This window comes from Gracilinanus agilis, chromosome 2, assembly GCF_016433145.1.
Source record: "Gracilinanus agilis isolate LMUSP501 chromosome 2, AgileGrace, whole genome shotgun sequence".
Lineage (NCBI taxonomy): Eukaryota > Metazoa > Chordata > Mammalia > Didelphimorphia > Didelphidae > Gracilinanus > Gracilinanus agilis.
This window is the reverse complement of record NC_058131.1, coordinates 470,925,036-470,943,574: the sequence shown is the minus strand read 5'-3', so window position 1 is coordinate 470,943,574 and position 18,539 is coordinate 470,925,036. Positions and strand designations below refer to the sequence as shown.

The following is an 18,539-nucleotide window of genomic DNA, read 5'->3' as shown; positions in this document are numbered from 1 at the left end:
ACTATTGCAAGGAAGATGGAATATGACCCATCTTCCCTCTGTCCAACTAGACCCTTGGGGTCAAGTCATAGCCTCTTGTAGTAAGACCATGGCCCCCCATTTTGGTGACCAGTGGATTGATCATTCTCTGAATAATCAAGAGGCAATTACATTAAATGCATCTTAAATGTTTGTGTAGTTTGTTTTCATGGAATTGTATTTGGGTCAGTATCTTTGAATGAATTATTTTATTTTTACCTAAATTTTGGCACCATGCAGAAGATTTTTTATTTCCTAGTTAAGTCTGTTTCCTGTGTTGAGCAAATAGATATTGGCTTAATGGATGGACTCATTGGCAGCTAGTGGATAAGGCGCTGGATCTGTAGTCAGAAAGATTCATCTTCCAGAGTTCAAATCTGGCCTTAGACAATTACTAGCTGTATGACCCTAGGCAATTCACTTAATTCTGCCTTAGTTTCCTCAACACTGAAATGAGCTGGAAAAGGAAATGGCAAACCATCTCAGTATCTTTGCCAAGAAAACACCAAACGGGATCATGAAAAGCCAGATTCCACTGAAGAATGACTCAATATCATTAAGCACAAGTAAAACTGGACTTTATTTTAAATCAGTGATTTGATCAACCCTACAATTCATCCTGGAATTTTAAAAATTCCCAAGACAATGATCTAGATATACTGAGTTAACATGCAAACAACTTTATTTTAATGCTTTTTTTTCTGTAATGCAGATAATTCTCCTTTATCTTTGTACTGTTCAAGACTTTGGTAAGAAGTTTTGTGAAATACTCAGAAAAGGAAGAGAAGAGTAAAATTTATGTAGTTCAAAAATAAGACCTACATGTAAGTGTTAAAATAAAGGTTGGACTATGGATCCTAAAGGAGAAGTCTGGAAAGCTGGTGACTGATTGTCACTCAATACAACTATTTAAATTACATTGGGGAAATGGAAATGACAGATAAATGGAAGAAATTTTTGCTTATGAAAATAAAGACAAATAGTTTCACAATAAATACTATGGCTCTTTTTCTCCTAATATATCTGGGACTATCAGGATCAAGGAGAAAATATCAATTGATTTCTCTCTGTTAAACTTCAAGATGTCTACTATTTACTGAATTATTATAAGAAATCTATCATTAACTTCATGCCACTCTGATTTACTCACCTTGGAATTCAAAACACTCTACTTTCCCTTTGTTGTTGGTCTACCTTGTAATCTTTCTCATTTCATTTATTGCACATGTTTTTATCCTTAAACAGATTTTAAGCTCCTTGAAAGAAGGAGTCTTCATTTTGTATAGCATCTTATTGAGGGAGAAAGTCTGCCATAAGTACTCAGTAAATACCATCAGTAATTCTCAGTGTTAAAGATGCTTTTTATACACTAACCTGAGAAAATAGGTATAGAAGTTTGTCTCTATGCCTTTTCCACACCCATGCAATTGCCTGGGCCAGGTAAAGAAGGGGGAGCCAAATAATAGTAATTGATTAAGCCAGTTACCACATCACACTATCTCTGAAATGCAAAGCAATATATATTCCAATAGCTATCCTAGAATCTCATAGTCCAGTGGTTACTCTGGAAATGACTCCAAATTTCTTGCTGCCTACTTTTTAGATAACAGAGTAACTGACTTTCAATTTTCTACCCAAACATATGGGAAAAGAATGAATCCCTAAAATAGAATCATCTTTCATATAAAAACCTTTTTACAAAAAGCTCCACCTGCCATAATGTATTCTCTGTTGGATAATTCAAAGGGAATAAAGGTTGTTAGTCATTCAATTGTTTTCAGTCCTGTCCAACTCTTCTTGATCCCCTTTGGGTTTGTTTTGGGGTTTTTTGGCAGTGATGCAGGAATAGTTTGCCATTTCCTTCTCCAGCTCATTTACAGAGGAGGAAACTGAGGCAAACAAAGTTAAGTAACTTGCCCAGGGTCACACAGCTAGTAAGTGTCTGAGACCAAATTTGAACTCAGGAAGATGAGTCTTTCTGACTCCAAACACAGCATTTAATGGAAGAGATATTGGCTCTGAATAGATGAGATTTCAATAAAGCAAAGCTAATTTTTCTACTGACTTGTCCTATCAATATCAAATAGAGACCTTTGGCCAGGAATTGATAAAGGTCAATGTCACGGAACTACACAAATTAACTGTGATCTCTTCAGGCTAAAATAAGTAAAGGTACATTTCCACCTTTGGTCATTTTAGTTATTTAACTTAATTTCCACTTTTAAGACAAAGAACCATTTTCTTCACTTTATTTAACTGATCCAACAATGAAAAATTCTCTTCTAAATTAATTTTCTTCTTTAGTCTATAATTATTATCAATAAATCCTACTCTTTCCTTGCCCAAGGCCTAGAACCACTGAAGCATTACTGAAGGTTGCCACAGATGGAGAATTCAAAGCTTTCATGCACCGGGTACAACTTTCTAGCATGACTTCTCTATGCATCATGGAAAGTTAACACTAAAGTTATTTTTGACTTGCTTACCTTCGCTTTCAAAGGGTACAGTTATACACATACCTCAGCCTTGCACATGTTACAATTACATCATGATTATGTGCAGTACTTCTGGTTTGGTGCAATAATCTATAAATAAGCATTTAGAATGTCAAAACATAAAATAATAAGCAGGTCATTTTTGTACTTCCCTTTGCTTGTTAACAGCTCTACACCATTTAGAAAAACACATCTTCAACCTTTAGAAAAAAATGTTCAAAGGCACCATATGCATGATATCTCTCCTCCCTCCACCTCTTTCTTGGAAGACAAACCCAGGTCATTCCTGAGGGACCCATGAAATCCTGCCATCCCAGCAAATGCAATCAAAACTTAATCGAAGTTGAGATGACTAATAAGGGCCTTTAAGACAGGTTTATTAAACATCACTCAGGAGGATTTCTATTAGAATTAGTAACATCCAAAGTTTCAGCATTTGAATGAACAGAACTGCAACATACTTCCTGATACAGGCCATACAGAATTTGTTTAGGCAAGGGAATTAGAGAAATGCCATAAATCAAGGCAGCCAGATGGTCTGATTCACCTACGGTCCAGCTACACTGTGATCACAGTAAGTCAAAGGGGAAAAAGCAATGGCTAATCAGAACATCCACCAGTGCAACTTGGAGGAATAGGGATGGATGGCCTCCAAGAAGATATTCCTCCAACAGTCCTCCAGCAGATTTCCCTCTCTGTCATCCCCATTCTTTCACTTATTTTCAATCTTTCTCTGTCTATTGGTTCATTCCCTACTGCCTACAACCTTACCTAAATCTCTCCTATCTAAAAATACCCTCAATTGGATCCTTCCATCTTTGGAGCTAAACTCCTTGAAAAGGCTGTCTGCATTAGATGTCTCCATTTTCTCTTCTCTCACCCTTCTTAACACCTCATATTCTGGCTGGCTTCTCACCTTATCACTTGATTCTCATATCTCCACTATCTTTTCTGCCCTTTGGAATTAAAATCCTCAAAAACATACATCTGCACTAAATATGTACCTTCACTTTCTCTCTTTTCATTCTCTTCTTAGAAGCTGGTTTCCAGCTTTATCATTCCATAGAAAACTGCTCTGTCTAAAGTTCCTAATGATCTTGTGGTTGCCAAACCCAATGGTCTTTTCTCAATCTTCATTCTTTTTGTCTTCTCTTCAGCCTTTGACAGAACTGACAACACTCCTTGATTCTCTCATTTTTCTCTAGGTTTTTGGGATACCACTCTCTCCCGATTTTCCTCCTATCTATCTGACTGCTCCTGCTCTATCTTCTTTGCTAGATCTTCCTCCAGATCATTCCTTCTAACCATAGGTGTCCCTCATGGTTCTGTCTTGAGAATTCTCTTCTCCCTCTATACTACTTCACTCCCAGGAATCTCATCAGCTCCCAGGAATTTAATTGCCATCTCCATGCTAATGATTTTCAAATCTACCTTTCCTTTCCCAATCTCTCTATTGATCTCCAATCTCACATCTCCACTTGCTTCTTAGACATCTTGAATAGGATGCCCAGTAAACATCTTAAACTCATTATGCCTAAAATGGAACTCAATATCTTCACCTTCCTACCTTCCCTTTTCACTGTAGAGGGCAACCCCATCCTCTCAGTTCGATATTCAATATTCGATATTCAAGCTGTTGCTAAGGCCTATCAATTTTATCTTTGCAACATCACTTGAAAAAGCCCCCTTCTCTTTTCTGACACTGCCACCACTCTAGTGCAAGTCTTCACACCTTATTTACTGTAATAGCCTAGTGGTATATCTGCCTACCTCGAGTGTGTCTGCCCACTCTGTTTCATCCTCCATTCAGTTATCAAAAGTGATTTTCCTAAAACGCAGATCCAGTTATTTCAAACCCCTAAACCCTACTCAATAAATTCTAGGAGTTTCCTATTGCCTGCAGGAGCAAATAAAAAATGCACTGTTTGGTATTCAAAGCCCTTCAAAACCTAGCCCCATCCTACTTTTCCAGTCTTCTTACACCTTAATCCCCAAAACCTGCTCTGATCCAATGACACTGGCCTCCTGGCTATTCAAACAAGTTGCTCTCTCAATAGCAGGCACTCTTTTTGGTTTTTTTCCCATGCCTGAAATGTTCTCCCTTCTCCATTTCAACTACTGATTTCCCTGGCTTTCTTTTAAGTCCCAACTAAAATTCATTCTCTACAGAAAAACATTCCTGAACTCTTCAATTCTAGTGCTTTTCCTCTGTTCATTATTTTCTATTTATCCTGTACATTGCTTAATTTGGGTATATTTGTTTACATGAGTGTCTCATCCTTTAGATTGTGAACTTTTGGAGGGCTGAGACTGTCTTTTGCTTCTATTTGTATCCTTGGCATAATGCCTGGCAAAGTGCTTTAAATCAAAATCAGATGGAAAAGTTCTATGGTTGTTAGGGCATAGCAGAAAAACAGATGTTAATGTTTCTTCTTACTTTGTACTGTGACAAAGTAAGATGGTGCTAATGAATAATATTTAACCTGGAAAATGACAACTAAATCAAAAAGGTTAATAAACAGATCCTATCAAAGAGGGAGGGTGTGATAATGATAAGGGACTTCAATCATCCAGCTATTTATTGAAGCTTTTGTTTCAGGCAGGAGTACCAAATTTTTCTTGACTTGCCTTAATGGTAATTTTATCTTTCAAATACCAAAGGAAACAACAATGAGAAATTTAGCAAAGATCTGGAAAATGATGAGATACCCATCAATTGGGAAATCACCTAATTGTGATGGAATACTATTGTGCTACAAGAAATGACAAGTAGGAGGAGCTCAGAAAAAACCTGGAAAGACTTACACAAATTGCTGCACAGTGAAATAAGAAGAACCAGCAGAGCATTGTATGATGACAAGAATGCTTTCCAATGAACAACTGTGAATAACAGCTATTCTCAGTAATATAATGATCCAAAACTATCCCAAAGGACTCATGCCAAAAAAAAAAAGCCATCTACTTCCAAAGAAAAATAACTAAATCTAAATCCAGACAAAAGCAAATTTATTTCACTTTCTTAATTTTTTTCTATTTGAGTTTTCTTCCACAAAAAGATTAATATGGAAAAATGTTTTATATGATTGCACATGGAAAATCTATATGAGATTGCTTACCATATCAAAGGGGTGGGAATGGGGTGAAGAAGGGACTGAGGGAATTCAAGTCTCAATATTCTTTGAAAAATGCTGGAAACTGTTTTTACAATTAATTTAGGGATAAATTTTTTAAATTAAAAAATTAATTTTGGACCCAATCTTCAGCAGTTACTGAAATGGAAATGATGGAAACTTTGGGTTGTGTCAATGAAGAAAATGAGAAAACCCAAGTATAGTTTGACATGCACCCTAAAATTTTATAGAGAGGATTTCATCCAGAAAAAGGATGACTAGGACACGATGGCCTAAAATTTCACAGGAAAAATTGAGCCATGAGGAATGATAGATCATTAATTAAATCTAAGATCCAATGAAAAGGAATTTCTATAAGAAGGAGGAAAGTTGTTCAAAGAGACTGATTGTAGCCAAACAAAGTGCTAAAACTCAATGAGCTGAGAGTGTTAATGAAAACAAAGTACAATAAAAAGAAAGAGTTTGGCTGGGGTTTGAGCTATACCAGAGAGGAAAAAGACAAAAATAGGGATAGGACTTTATGTGAATGGGACAATGATAACAGAGAAAAGAAAGTGATACTATTTCTCTTTTATTTTGCTTGATATCTCTTTCAAAAAGAATTATCTTTGTACTGGAAAGTCCAGAATGAAAAGGGCCAAGAAAGGAGATCATACCCAAATATACCAAAAGATCATGAGAAAACATTTTTCACAGATGACAGTTAATAAATTCAAGCTGACAGATTCAATTCATCAGGCCCAACAAACTACACCCTAGGTACTGAACAATTGGGAAAATGTGATAGCTGAGCTATTGTCAGTGGCCTTCAAAAGAGCATGAAAATGGAAAAGGTAGCAGAACTGGGAAAAGGTAAATATTGTCCCAAATTTCTAAAAAAAAAAAAAAAAAAGGAAATATGTATAGGCAACAAAACTCGAGAACTTAATTTTGATTTCTAGTCCTTGAATTAAACTTTATCCCCAGCTAGAAATCTATTTTCAGAGGTAATGACAAACTACTATTATACTAGACTTTGTAACCTCTTCTGACACCTCACACTAAGTGTGCCTTCTTACCATTAGCCCAAAACTAAAACTTGCAGAGCAATATGCTTTTTAATGGTTGTTTAAAATATACAACACTGTAGGTCATTTTAGATTATTGAAGTATGTTGGGTCTAAAGGAATTAGTGCCTTATTCTACTTAACTGAGGAATATGCCATCCAAACTGTTGAATCAGCAGTACTTCCATGGAAGTGAATAAACAATATTCTAGTGGAGGCTAGACATGCCAAGCCAGGAGACAACCAGGAATTCATCTAAGCAAATACCTGGAAATGCTTGGTAATAGATTGTATAAGGTCAGCAATTTAATGAAATATTATTTAAATGCACTCCAGGGTCCAGGTGTGATTACAAAAGTACTTAGTTTGTAGTCTGAAGACCAGCCCTGACATTTAATACCCATGTGAACATGGGCAGGTCACTAAACCTCCAAGGGCCTCAGGTTCTTCATCAAAATAATAAAAGAAAGGGGCAGCTGGGTGGCTCAGTGGATTGAGAGCCAGGTCTAAAGACAGGAGGTCCTGGATTCAAATCTGCCCTCAGACACTTCCTAGCTGTGTGACCCTGGGCAAGTCACTTAATCCCAACTGCCTAGCCCTTACCACTCTTCTGCCTTGGAAACAATACACTGTATTGATTCTAAGATGGAAGTTGAGGGTTTAAAAAAGAAGAAGAGGAATGAAGGAGTTAGATTAAATGATCCATGTTCCCAACAATAAATCCTAGGTCTATAAATCATCAAAACCAGGAAAGTCTATTATCTTTGGAAGATTGTATAAGTATGGACAGCTAAGTGGCACGATGCATAAAATGCATGAGTTCAAAATTAGCCTGAGACATTACCTAGCAGTGTGATGCTGGGCAAGTCATTTAACCCTTTTTGCCTCTGTTTCCTCATCTTTAAAATGAGCTGGAAAAGGATATGGCAAACTAATCCTGTATCTTTGGCAAGGAAAAGTCAAATGGGGGCTACAAAAGAGTTGGGCACTACTGAAAAACAACAAAACAACAAGCATACCAGCCAATGTCATCTTTTCCTAATAGGTGGTAGTATACGTGGACCAAGGAGCTCAGACTTTCTCTCACTCTGAGTTTTTAATTCACTTAGGTAATTTTCAATTTAAAACACAATTTCTGAGAAGAAAAACTAATCTCAACATACAAAATGGGAAAGCAATTTGAAAACATTATAGTGATAAAATGAATGACCACAGCAATTTCCTAAAAACACTTAGAAAAAGTTAGGTAAGAAATTGTCTTCTAAACAACTTAAAATTAGCTTCCCAGATTCTCCTTTATCTGAAAATTTATCAGAAAACTTCAGCCTTTCCCTATGGCATCTAAGATAAAGTATAAACTTTTTTTCTTGTCATTTAAAGACCTCCACAATCTAGTTCAATGGTTAAAAACAAAAACTCAAATAGAAATAGATAATCACATTTAGCATTATCTGTGTCATATTGGATAGCAACTTCCTGGCCAGAGGTTTCTACTTAATATTGTTGGGATAATTTAGTAGAAAAATAAAACTTGATTTATTGAAATTTCCTCTGCTCAGAGTCAATATCTCTTTCATTAAGTATGAAATGCTTATATGCTGGGCACCCTAGGTGGCACAAGTCAGGAAGACTCATATTCCTAAATTCAAATCTCACCTCAGATACTTAGTAACTGTGTGACCTTGGGCAAGTCATTGTAACCATCTGCCTCAGTTTCTCCATCTACCAAATGAGCTGGAGAAGGAAATGGCAAAACACTCCAGTATCTTTGCCAAGAAAATCCCAAATGGGGTCACAAAGAGTCATACAAGACTGCATAGTAACAAAAATGTTCTGTTGTATTTTTTAATTATTTCCCAATTTTGTCTATATTTATATATGTATATGTATATAAAATTTTAAACCTTTACCTTCCATTTTTGAATTAATACTGTATCGTATACTGGTTCCATGGTAGAAGAATGGTAAAGACTAGGCAATGGGGGTTAAGTGACTTGACCAAGATCACATAGCTTATATTTTCATCTGATTGGGTCACACAGGAATATTTTAGGCTACAGTGGGACTAGTCCTCCCTACCATTCTAGACAACCTTTTTTTTGTTTGTTTGTTTTTTGTTTTTTGTTTGGTTTTGTTTTTTAAACCCTTGTACTTCGGTGTATTGTCTCATAGGTGGAAGATTGGTAAGGGTGGGCAATGGGGGTCAAGTGACTTGCCCAGGGTCACACAGCTGGGAAGTGGCTGAGGCCGGGTTTGAACCTAGGACCTCCTGTCTCTAGGCCTGACTCTCACTCCACTGAGCTATCCAGCTGCCCCCTCTAGACAACCTTTTAAAACATTACTCCTCTCGCATGCTGTGTTTAAACCAATATGGCCTAATAACAAGCATTTCTAAAAAGCTTTAAGATTTCATAAGCACTTTACGAATCTTATCTCATTTTATACTAACAATAATCCTGAGAGGTATTATTTTCCTCATTTTACAGTTGAGGGAACTGAGGCTAAATTACTTGCCCAGCTGGTGAGCTAAGTATCTGAGGCTATATTTGAACTTGGGTCTTCATAACTCCAGATCTACCACTTTATCCACTGGGCCACTTTGCTACCTACTAGCTGTCTGCTGGATTCAAGTCTCCTGTTTCTGCATGGATCATCTCTGCTAACTGGAATACATCCTTCTTTCCCTCCTTCTCTTAGGATCCCTAATTTGCTTCAAGCCTCAGCTCAGAGAACACCTGTTCTCCCCAGGTTTTAGTGCTCTCTTCAGAAGTTGCTTTTAACTAATACATTTTTAAACCCTTACCTTCTGTCTTAGAATCAATACCAAGTATTGATTCCAAGGCTGAATAGTGGTAAGGGCTAAACAATGGGGGTTAAGCTACTTGGCCAGAGTCACAGTTAGGAAATCTGAGGCCAGATTTGAACCTCAGGACCTCCCATCTCCATGCCTGGATCTCTATCCACTGAACCACCCAGCTGCCACTAAATTAAGACATTTCCATCTTCCAGGAGAATGTAAATTCCTGGAGGATAAGAGTTGTTTCATCTTTAATTTTGTATTTCCAGGACCTAGCATGATCCTATACACAGGTAAATGTTTAGTAGATATGTATTAAGTTTAATTTTAGCTTTGATGCCTTATCAATAAAAGGATTTTTTCCAGAGCTAAGCTATCTCTGTAAGAAAGCAATAAACCTTAGATTCAGCAACAGAAAGCTTGAGTTGAAACCATCCCTAAGTGATTTACTAATTGTGCTACTTTAGGAAAGTCAAAACATTTCTTCAGTGTGGTTAGGGTTGACTAGATGGTCCTTTCAGCTCTAAAATCTATGATCAAGTAATTCATAGGAGGCAACTATGTGACTCAATGGATAGTGGAAGACCTGAGTTCAAATCTAGCCTCAGATACTTCCTAACTGTATGACCCTGAGGAAGTCACTTAATTTCTGACTGCCTGGCAAAAGAATACACTGGAATATCTTAGCCAAGAAAACTCCATAGATATCTATGGTCTATGGGGTCAGAAAGAATTAGATATCAACCTCCACAGAGCAAATTAACAAAAAAAAAGTGTTTCATAATGGAAAGGAATTCCAAGTTTATGCTTTACGATTTAAAGCCCTTTATATCTCACCCTTCCAAATGAAGTGTTATATAGACATTTACACCATAAGGCAACATTAGGTACACATCAATTCAATATAACAAATCTGTATTTATCACCTATTATGTCTTACGGGTTTTACTTTATCTCTGTGAAAAACAAAGGTTTTTGTTGTGAGCCTGCCTTCAAGGAATTTATAGTTTATTGGGAGAGGGAGGGAGACAGATACACAAAGTAAAGGGAATCTCAAAAGTTTTTAAAGCTTTAATAGCCTAAAACTTCACTAAGACTTATGCGCCACCATAAATAAGATTAATTGTGATATGGATCCAATCAAAGCATGGGAAAATGTGAGAAGGATAAGAACATTTTCAACAGAAAGAATTAGGGACGATTTCACAGAGGATGTGGCCCCTGAGTTGAGCCTTGAAAGAAGAGAAAGATGTCAACAGGACCAGATGAAGAGAGAGGGTCTTCCACAAGAGGAAAACCTAGTGATGCAGTTTGCTCAGAGAGTGTAATGTCTAGTATGAAATTAGAAAGGAAAGGTTGATTGGAAACAGATCATAGAGTGCCTTTATCAAATGCTAGGCTGAAGAAATTGTCTTAGTTTACAGGCAGATGGAAGCCAGAGAAGTTTTCTAAGTAGGGGAATGACCCAATCATACTTTTCCCTTAGGAGGATTATTTCAGCAGATCTACAAAAGATGGATGATCCGAGGAGGGAGAGAAATAGAAACAGAAAGATCAGTTAGGAAGATGTCATAACTCTGTAGGTGATAGGTCATAGTAGGACCAGGGCTGGTAAGCAAGTTATAAAGGATAATTATAGATGATACAGTGGGTATAGTACTGGACCTAGAGTGAGAAAGACCCAAGTACTAATATGACCTCTGACACTTACTAGTTATAAGTCACTTGAACTCCTCTAAAAAAACAAGGATGATAACTATAACTATCTCCCAGGGTTGTTGTGAAGAAAAAATAAGATTATTTTTATGCACTTTAAAAACCAAAAAATGCTATATAAATGCTAGCTAGTACTAGTGCATACACTTATATACACAATACCAGTATCATCATAGACACAGACATCACCCCGCAGGCCTTCTAGTTTATTATTGTTGCTGTTTAGTAGTGTCTGACTATGACACCATGTAGGGTTTTCTCAGCAAAAATACTGGAGTGGTTTGCCATTTCCTTCTCCAACTCATTTCCAGATGAGGAAACTGAGACAAACAGGACTAAGTGACTTGTCCATGGTCACACAGCTAATAAGTGTCTGAGACCAGATTTGAACTCAGAAAAATGAATATTCCTGATGCTATGCCCTGTACTCTATCTTGTTTTCTTCAATCAAGCAAGAGAGAATCACAGTAACTAAATAGAAATCATAGATGAACGTGCTGAAGTTGATTCTAATGTCTGTAAAGTAACTATAATATACCTGTAAAGTGATTACAAAATAACATTGCCTGCTCTCAGATTCTATAGGGGAATATCTACCTGATTCACTCATAGAAGATAAACTTCTGATAGCATTCTCCCTTTATGCCTGACCCCAAACATTATTAGTGATACTATTCCTTCTGCCCACTAAATGCAATTAGCTAGATAGTTTCTTTAGAAATGTACTAATGGCTTTGAGAATCAGATATTGCCAATTATCTTTATTGTCACTAAATTCTCTGAAGAGACATCAAGATGGACTAAAATACTCCACATTCCCTTAGAGTACCCAAAATATTTTATTCATATACTCCATGATTCTAAAATACAATGTAAACTGTGTCTTCATTAGATACCTGAGATTTGTCGTGGTCCAACTCCAAATTTTCCTCAAAGTAACTGTCCCAGAACCCACCTATGGCAGAAGCAATATCTCCCAAAACTTCTGTTTTGTAGGCTTTGGTTTTTCCTTCATTAAAAGGCAAAAAAACTGATGAGGCTTTCTGGTTGCCTACGGAGATAAAAGTATCCACTCCCTCAAGGTCCATCAAACTTGGCATATCTGCAAGTCACTATACCTTGCTCTGCTGATACCCATTTCTCTATGAAGATGAGAGGACCAGCATCTATTTGAATCTGTGTTATAACATTGCTGAGTGTCCTTTCCATGTTATTGCTAAGATTAAGTATATCTCCTTTTGTTAACTGTTGGATAATAAACAAATGTCTCATGTGGATACAGAGAGTTGATCAGTCTCAGAACAATATTTTGGTGTCATTTGTAAGATTTGGATCAAAACAGCATCCTTGTTCATACTGTGCTTGATATGAGGGAAGGGTGATACAGATGCAAAGGATGAGGTGATCAGAGAGTCAGATATCTGGCATATCGTGGCCGTATGACAAGAACCTTTCTGGTAGCATATGGAGCATGATTTCAATGGGACAGTGAGAAGGAACCCACTGGCAGGAAGGGGTTAATTCAGTGAATACTAAAGATATTAACATGGAAGATCAAGGAAGAACCAGGTCAAACATTGCCTTGTTTGTTAATGGTCCTAAACAAGCCGCACAGCCAACATAAGGAAAACGGAAGCAAATTGCCTCCCCGAATTCAGCAACTAGAGAAAGACCTCATCATTTTTCATTTTTAAGGATTGTACCAGGCATGCAGAGGATCAGCTTGATAACAACACATGTGAAAAGGATGATGGTAAAGGGTTCAGAGACTGAAAGACTCAGAGTGAGAACTTATAAAGCACTAGCAGGAAATATGATCTCCAAACCAAAAATTTTACTGGAAATTTTACGAAATCCTACTGAGATTGGGACTATTAGTACTAAAAAATGGGAAAGGGAATAAAAATGAAAATTGGAAACTGTTACTTTATGTTAAGTAAGCCTTAGGCTTATCCTATTACAATGCCTAGAGCATGATCTTCTCCACAAAGAGGTCAGAGGAGAGGCAGGCTTCTACCACCAAGGAATTGAGGAGTTAACAAGGAAAAGTTGAAACAGCATCCTGATGGATCTCTGAATGATGGCTACCAAGGGCATGGTCACAGAAGAGCTCCATCTATTTAGGGAGACAACAAAAGATTTACTTCTCCAAAGCCAGTTAAATTAGGTAGAAGCCTCTGATAGAAACAACTTTTGGTCCTTCTGAATTGACTAAGATGGGGCATTGTGTTCCATAAAGATGAATTTCTGTTGGAATTGGTTCATTAATGGAAGTCTACAAAGGATAAGGTGAAAAAAAGTCATAAGTCTTGTGGTAATTAGATCATGCTTTAGAGCCTGCCACAATTCCAGTCATAAGCGAATCAATTGGTGAAATCTGAGCAAATGACCAAGACAGCTGTGGCTGTCAAGGCAAATATAGCTGTTATTGAAAATAAGCAATTTGGGGAATGGCAGAAGGAGTCACAAAAGCACAGTAGTTTTACCCTAGAAAGGAATGCTGGCACCAGATAAGTAAGAAGCTGCTTATTACCACTAGCCAGGATACTATCATCCCAATAAGCTACTAACAGGTCTATAGAGGCACCTCAGTTTCCCAGCATGGTTTTTAGGAGACAAACCACTAAGGAAAGAGGCATCTGTGCAGAGGTGGGGGTCAATAAGTGTGGAATACTGCAAATAATAGCAGCTAGATGGTTGCTAGGCCTGGAGTCAGGAAGACTCCTCTTTCTGAGTTCAAATCTGGTCCTTGACACTTACTAACTATATAACTCTGAATAAGTCACTTGGCCCTTTTTACCTCAGTTTCCTCATCTATAAAGTGAGCTGGAAAAGGAAATGGCAAGCTACTTCAGTCACTTTGCCAAGAAAACCTCAAATGGAGTCGCAAAGAGTCAGACATACCTGGGAAAAATGACTAAACAACTGCATATAAAATCAGACATGTTTAGTACCTGGGCTAATTTCACTTAACTGTTTTTTTCCTCTTTTTTTAATAAACTGTCTCTATGGGAGGGAGGAGTAGGAGGTATATACTGAGAAATGTAGATAAGTAAAAATAAAAGATATGAATTTAATTTTATATTAAAATCACTCCATTTCTGCAAAGACAGAATTAAATTAAAAGAAATGACCCAGCAGTTAATAGAGGGGACTCTTACAACCTAAAATCCTATAGAATTTTTTTCCCCTGGTACCAACCTGACAAAAGAAATCATTTCTTTCTTAGGTTTCTTTCTAATGTATCAGCAATCATAACAGCAAAGAGGATTCAAAGGTAGCTAGCAGATCTTTCTACAATATATTCACTGACCACACACATGGTTTAAAGCATTCGGTTGAATAGAGCTAAACACCACCTTCAAGGTCTTCCTCCAATAAAGTTAAAAATGAATAAGATTCTTTGACAGGATGCAAGGACAGGAACACCTTTTGTTCAGTGGTTCTCTGCTTTTCAATATAAAACGAAGTATAATTCAAGGAGACATTTTCTTCTCAAGAGGATTTACTAATGCCATGTAGAATGCCCCATATATGTGTGGCAAGGTTTTCCAAATGCTTTTAATTAATGCATCAAATTGTACTAACAGACCCTGGAAGACTGCAGAGATACAAAGCCACTCAGAGTATTAGGCTAACAATCCACACAGAAAAAGATAAATCCAAGTGGATGAAAAATACACACTGCTCTAATTGCAATCTGTCCCTTCTTGGTCTAACAAAATATTGTGGACAGGCACAAGGAGAAATGACCCAATCCTAGAACTGAATAGGAAAGTCAATTGTACTGAATTTGGGACATGGTGCAGTGCTCTCAATGGAAGTGACAGCAAGATGTAGAGGGAAAGTGGTAGACTTCAGAGTCAAAGGGTCCAGGTTTGAATCATGTCTTTCTGACTTGCTTCCTATGTGACCTGTCAAGTTGTTTAACCTCTCTGGGTTTCTGTTTCCTCATCTGTAAAATCAGGAAGTTGGATTAGATGACTGATAGATTTCCTGATGGTTCAGTCAATGATTTTGAGATAACACTAGCCATTTGTTCATTTCCCTTGAACTAACCTTCCATCCACTCTCAAAATGTAATCTCTCCCAGATCTTCAGAGACAGTCCTGTAGTTTAAGCCTCAGTAGAACAAATCACAAGATGAAAACATCACATTACTTTCAAATGTGATGTATAATTCATTCTGTAGTTCACCTTCATGCCTCAGGCTTCCAAAATCTGTTCCTGGGTTCCTGGTAACAGCTGAATCAATTGGCCTGAATCAATTGCACTGGTTTACTTCAATTTGTTTGTTTACTAGTTGAATCCTGCATTAAAGACAGGATTATTTCATGGAGTTACATTGTCTGGCCCTTCTCCAACTCTCTTCTCCCTCAGCCTCTCACTGAGCTCAAAGGCAATCTTCTCTCCACCTCTGCAGACATCCAAAGAATTAAGGGAATGTTACATTTCTGTTACTTAATTCTAACTGTTCTTTGGGGCTTCTATGTTTCATCTGTATAAATTCTTATTTAGTTTAAAATGCCTATCAACAATAACCATTCTAAATGTATTTTTCATTTTCCCTTACCTTCCATTTTTTGCTTCAATTAATGTATTTCCTTGATTCCTCATTTTTGATATTGTGATGCAAATTCATTGTGTACAGATGGTCAAGAAAGTCTCAAAGTTTTATATTAAATGTTCTAATCCAAAACACTTTCCCCCATTATCTTCTGTTTTTTCATTAGAAACGATACTGTTGTTGAACAAAATAAAGAGTACTAAGAATCAAAGAGAACAAACAGAGAAGCTCTCAGGCTCTCTAAATTACTAAAATCCTACAGTATCTAATTAAAATTTCCAAGAAACAAACTCATATAATTTTCACAAAGTATGCTAGTGTCAACCACAGTTCCTAGGGTTAAAAAGAAGCTCTTCACCAGAAGCAAACACACACACACTCAAAAGTTTCTTCAAGCTTTAACACAAAGACTTTCCAACAGCACTGCATAGTGTGTTATTTTCTTTCCAGAAAATTCTAACACTATATAATTACTTCTGCATGGAAAATGAATAATCTAAGCCTCAAATGCAAAAACAGCTACTACACGGTAATGATCCAAATCAAAAGGCTTTCCTGAAACAAAATAAAAGATCATTCGAAAAAATATCAGCAAAGACAGTCCTGGGAGCAAGGCTCTCCAAGAATAATTACTGTGAAACAAAGAAAAGGATGGGGGGGAGGGGAAAACGGAGGGGGGTAGGCTTCTATGGAAAACCTTTTTTCACATATTTGTGAGAGGACTGGTTATCTTCCCAGTTTTAGAGGAATTCTTACTTGCCTCCCAAAAAAATTAAATGGGAATAAAAACATTATTCAGAATTGAACACAGAAACTCAAAACCTTCTAGCAGAAAGTATCAATGATATCAAATGGACTTCCTTTAGTTTGTCAGAGAGCAATGGTGAGATATTGAAAAACCCAAATCCATCTTCTTGTAAATGGATCTGCTTCTCCTCTCTCAATTCAGGGAAAGAGGCCCTTTAGTGTTTGCCAGAACTAAGCGTAACATGTATCTTTGGACACCTCCCTGAGCTGAAGGAAATGCCTTTGCAGAAGCGATCGCTGTTAGACATCAAAGGTGCCCCGCCGCTCCAGAAATGCGATGGCACCAGAGATCTACAGGATTTCATTCAGCGGAAAAGAAGACGAGAACTGGACAGTTTCTTCTGTTTAGCCCCTGTAACGTGGTTCAGGGGTTTGGAGAAGGTAAAGCATGGACCTTTCTGGGCTGACCCCCAGAATTATCACAGAACAGAAGGCGTTAAACCAGAAGTGTCTCCGTGCTGGAAATAGCTTAAAAGATCGAACCTTCTCGCTAACCCTGAGCCTTTAAGTGAACGAGCAGTGGCATGTGCGGGACTGTAAGTATTCTTCATATCAGCACGCCAGAAGGAAAAAGAAAGACTTGGTTCAAGCTCTGCCCGCGACCCTTCCCTTATCCCCATCTTCCAAACCCCTTTAACTTCGTTCTCTAATGCCTTTCTAAAGGGAACAGCCATGTTAGAAGACTCTGCTGATGGTCAAAGAGTAAGCAGGTTGCTCCTGCCCCCTCGGGAGCGCTAGACAGGATCCTCCCGGACTCCTCCGCTCTTCCGCCTCCCTTCACCCCCACTGCACCCCAGCCCCGACGACTGCGACCGTTTCCAAACTATTTCGTACAAATGGTTCCTCCCCCATCCCTCTACCAGCTTAGCACTGGGGTCACTGAAAAGATACTTTGTGCCCGAAGTGGCCCGGATGCCTCGGTCCTGATAGGGGCGGCTTCCTAGCTGCCCACTGGTCTGTCTAGTCTCTAGGTGCCCGCGGCAGCAGCAGGTCGCCCAGGTAGTCCCCTCCCCACCCCCAAACCAGTCTCGCAGCCTTCTTGGTCTCACCACAATACTGCCGCCAGCCCCATCACAGACATCACCATCACAACCCCACCGCTGCTTGGGGGCATCTTACTTTTTTGGCTGGAATATCCCGGGTAATAGCCGTAATAGCCCGTGATCCGTAAGATCCGGTCCTCAATAGTGGCCACCCCGTTGGGAGTTGCCTTGACATCCATAGCCTCCAGGCGCTTGCACCCGGGAGGTGCTGGACAGAAAAGGGAAAACAGAGCCCGGAGGATGGGCGCGAAGATCGGGGAGGTGATGCAGGTGCCGCTGCAACTGTAGCCGCCAATGCTGCAGCTGGTGCTCGGGCTCTGACTCCACCGCCCCGTGCAGGACAGGCTCAGCATCACAGCAGCAGCAGCAACAGCAACAGCAATAACAAGAGCAGGAACAGCCCCCACTTCTCCCCAGCCTCCGTCAGCCTGTCAAGCTTCCCCACCAGCCAAAAGGCTCTCCTCTTTCCAAACAGTGCTCCCTCCCTTCACCTTCACCCCGTTTCCCACTCCAACTCCTCATTGAACCTCCTCCTCTGAGCCTCCGATGACTTCAGCTGCAGAGGCAACAGGGAGGGATGGAGGAAGAGAGAAGAGGAGGAGAGTTGTGGAGAGTGTATTTCTCTGTATACATGCACATACCTGGGCAGAGGTATTAATTATTAACCCATTTGTCTTCCTTCTTCTCCATCCTCAACTGCTAGCAGCTTTGGGCTTGTCTCTTTTCCCAGAGGCAGGACAAAAGGGGGGGGGGGCAGATTAGAGGAAGAATTGGGAGAATTAAATGTGGAAATCCAAGTTCAGCCTGTTTTGTGGGACCTCAGAGCTATTTATTTAAAGTGAGACTCTGAAAGATAGCATCTCTAGTATTTCCAGTTATTTGGAACAATGCTGAACCTTGGGTTTACCCATGATTTTCC

The 18,539-nt window shown here is 38.6% G+C and overlaps 1 protein-coding gene across 2 annotated transcripts in view; it reads right to left on the bottom strand.

Annotated features, from left to right (window-relative positions):
• Nucleotides 1-17,799, bottom strand: part of SLC35F4 (solute carrier family 35 member F4) — a 292,080-nt gene extending 274,281 nt beyond the window's left edge. For both annotated transcript variants that reach the window (XM_044662036.1, XM_044662037.1), the window contains exon 1: nt 17,697-17,799. In XM_044662036.1, coding sequence (XP_044517971.1) covers nt 17,697-17,799 — 103 coding nt within the window. The remainder of the gene's footprint in view (nt 1-17,696) is intronic.
• Between the last annotated feature and the right edge of the window lie 740 nt (nt 17,800-18,539).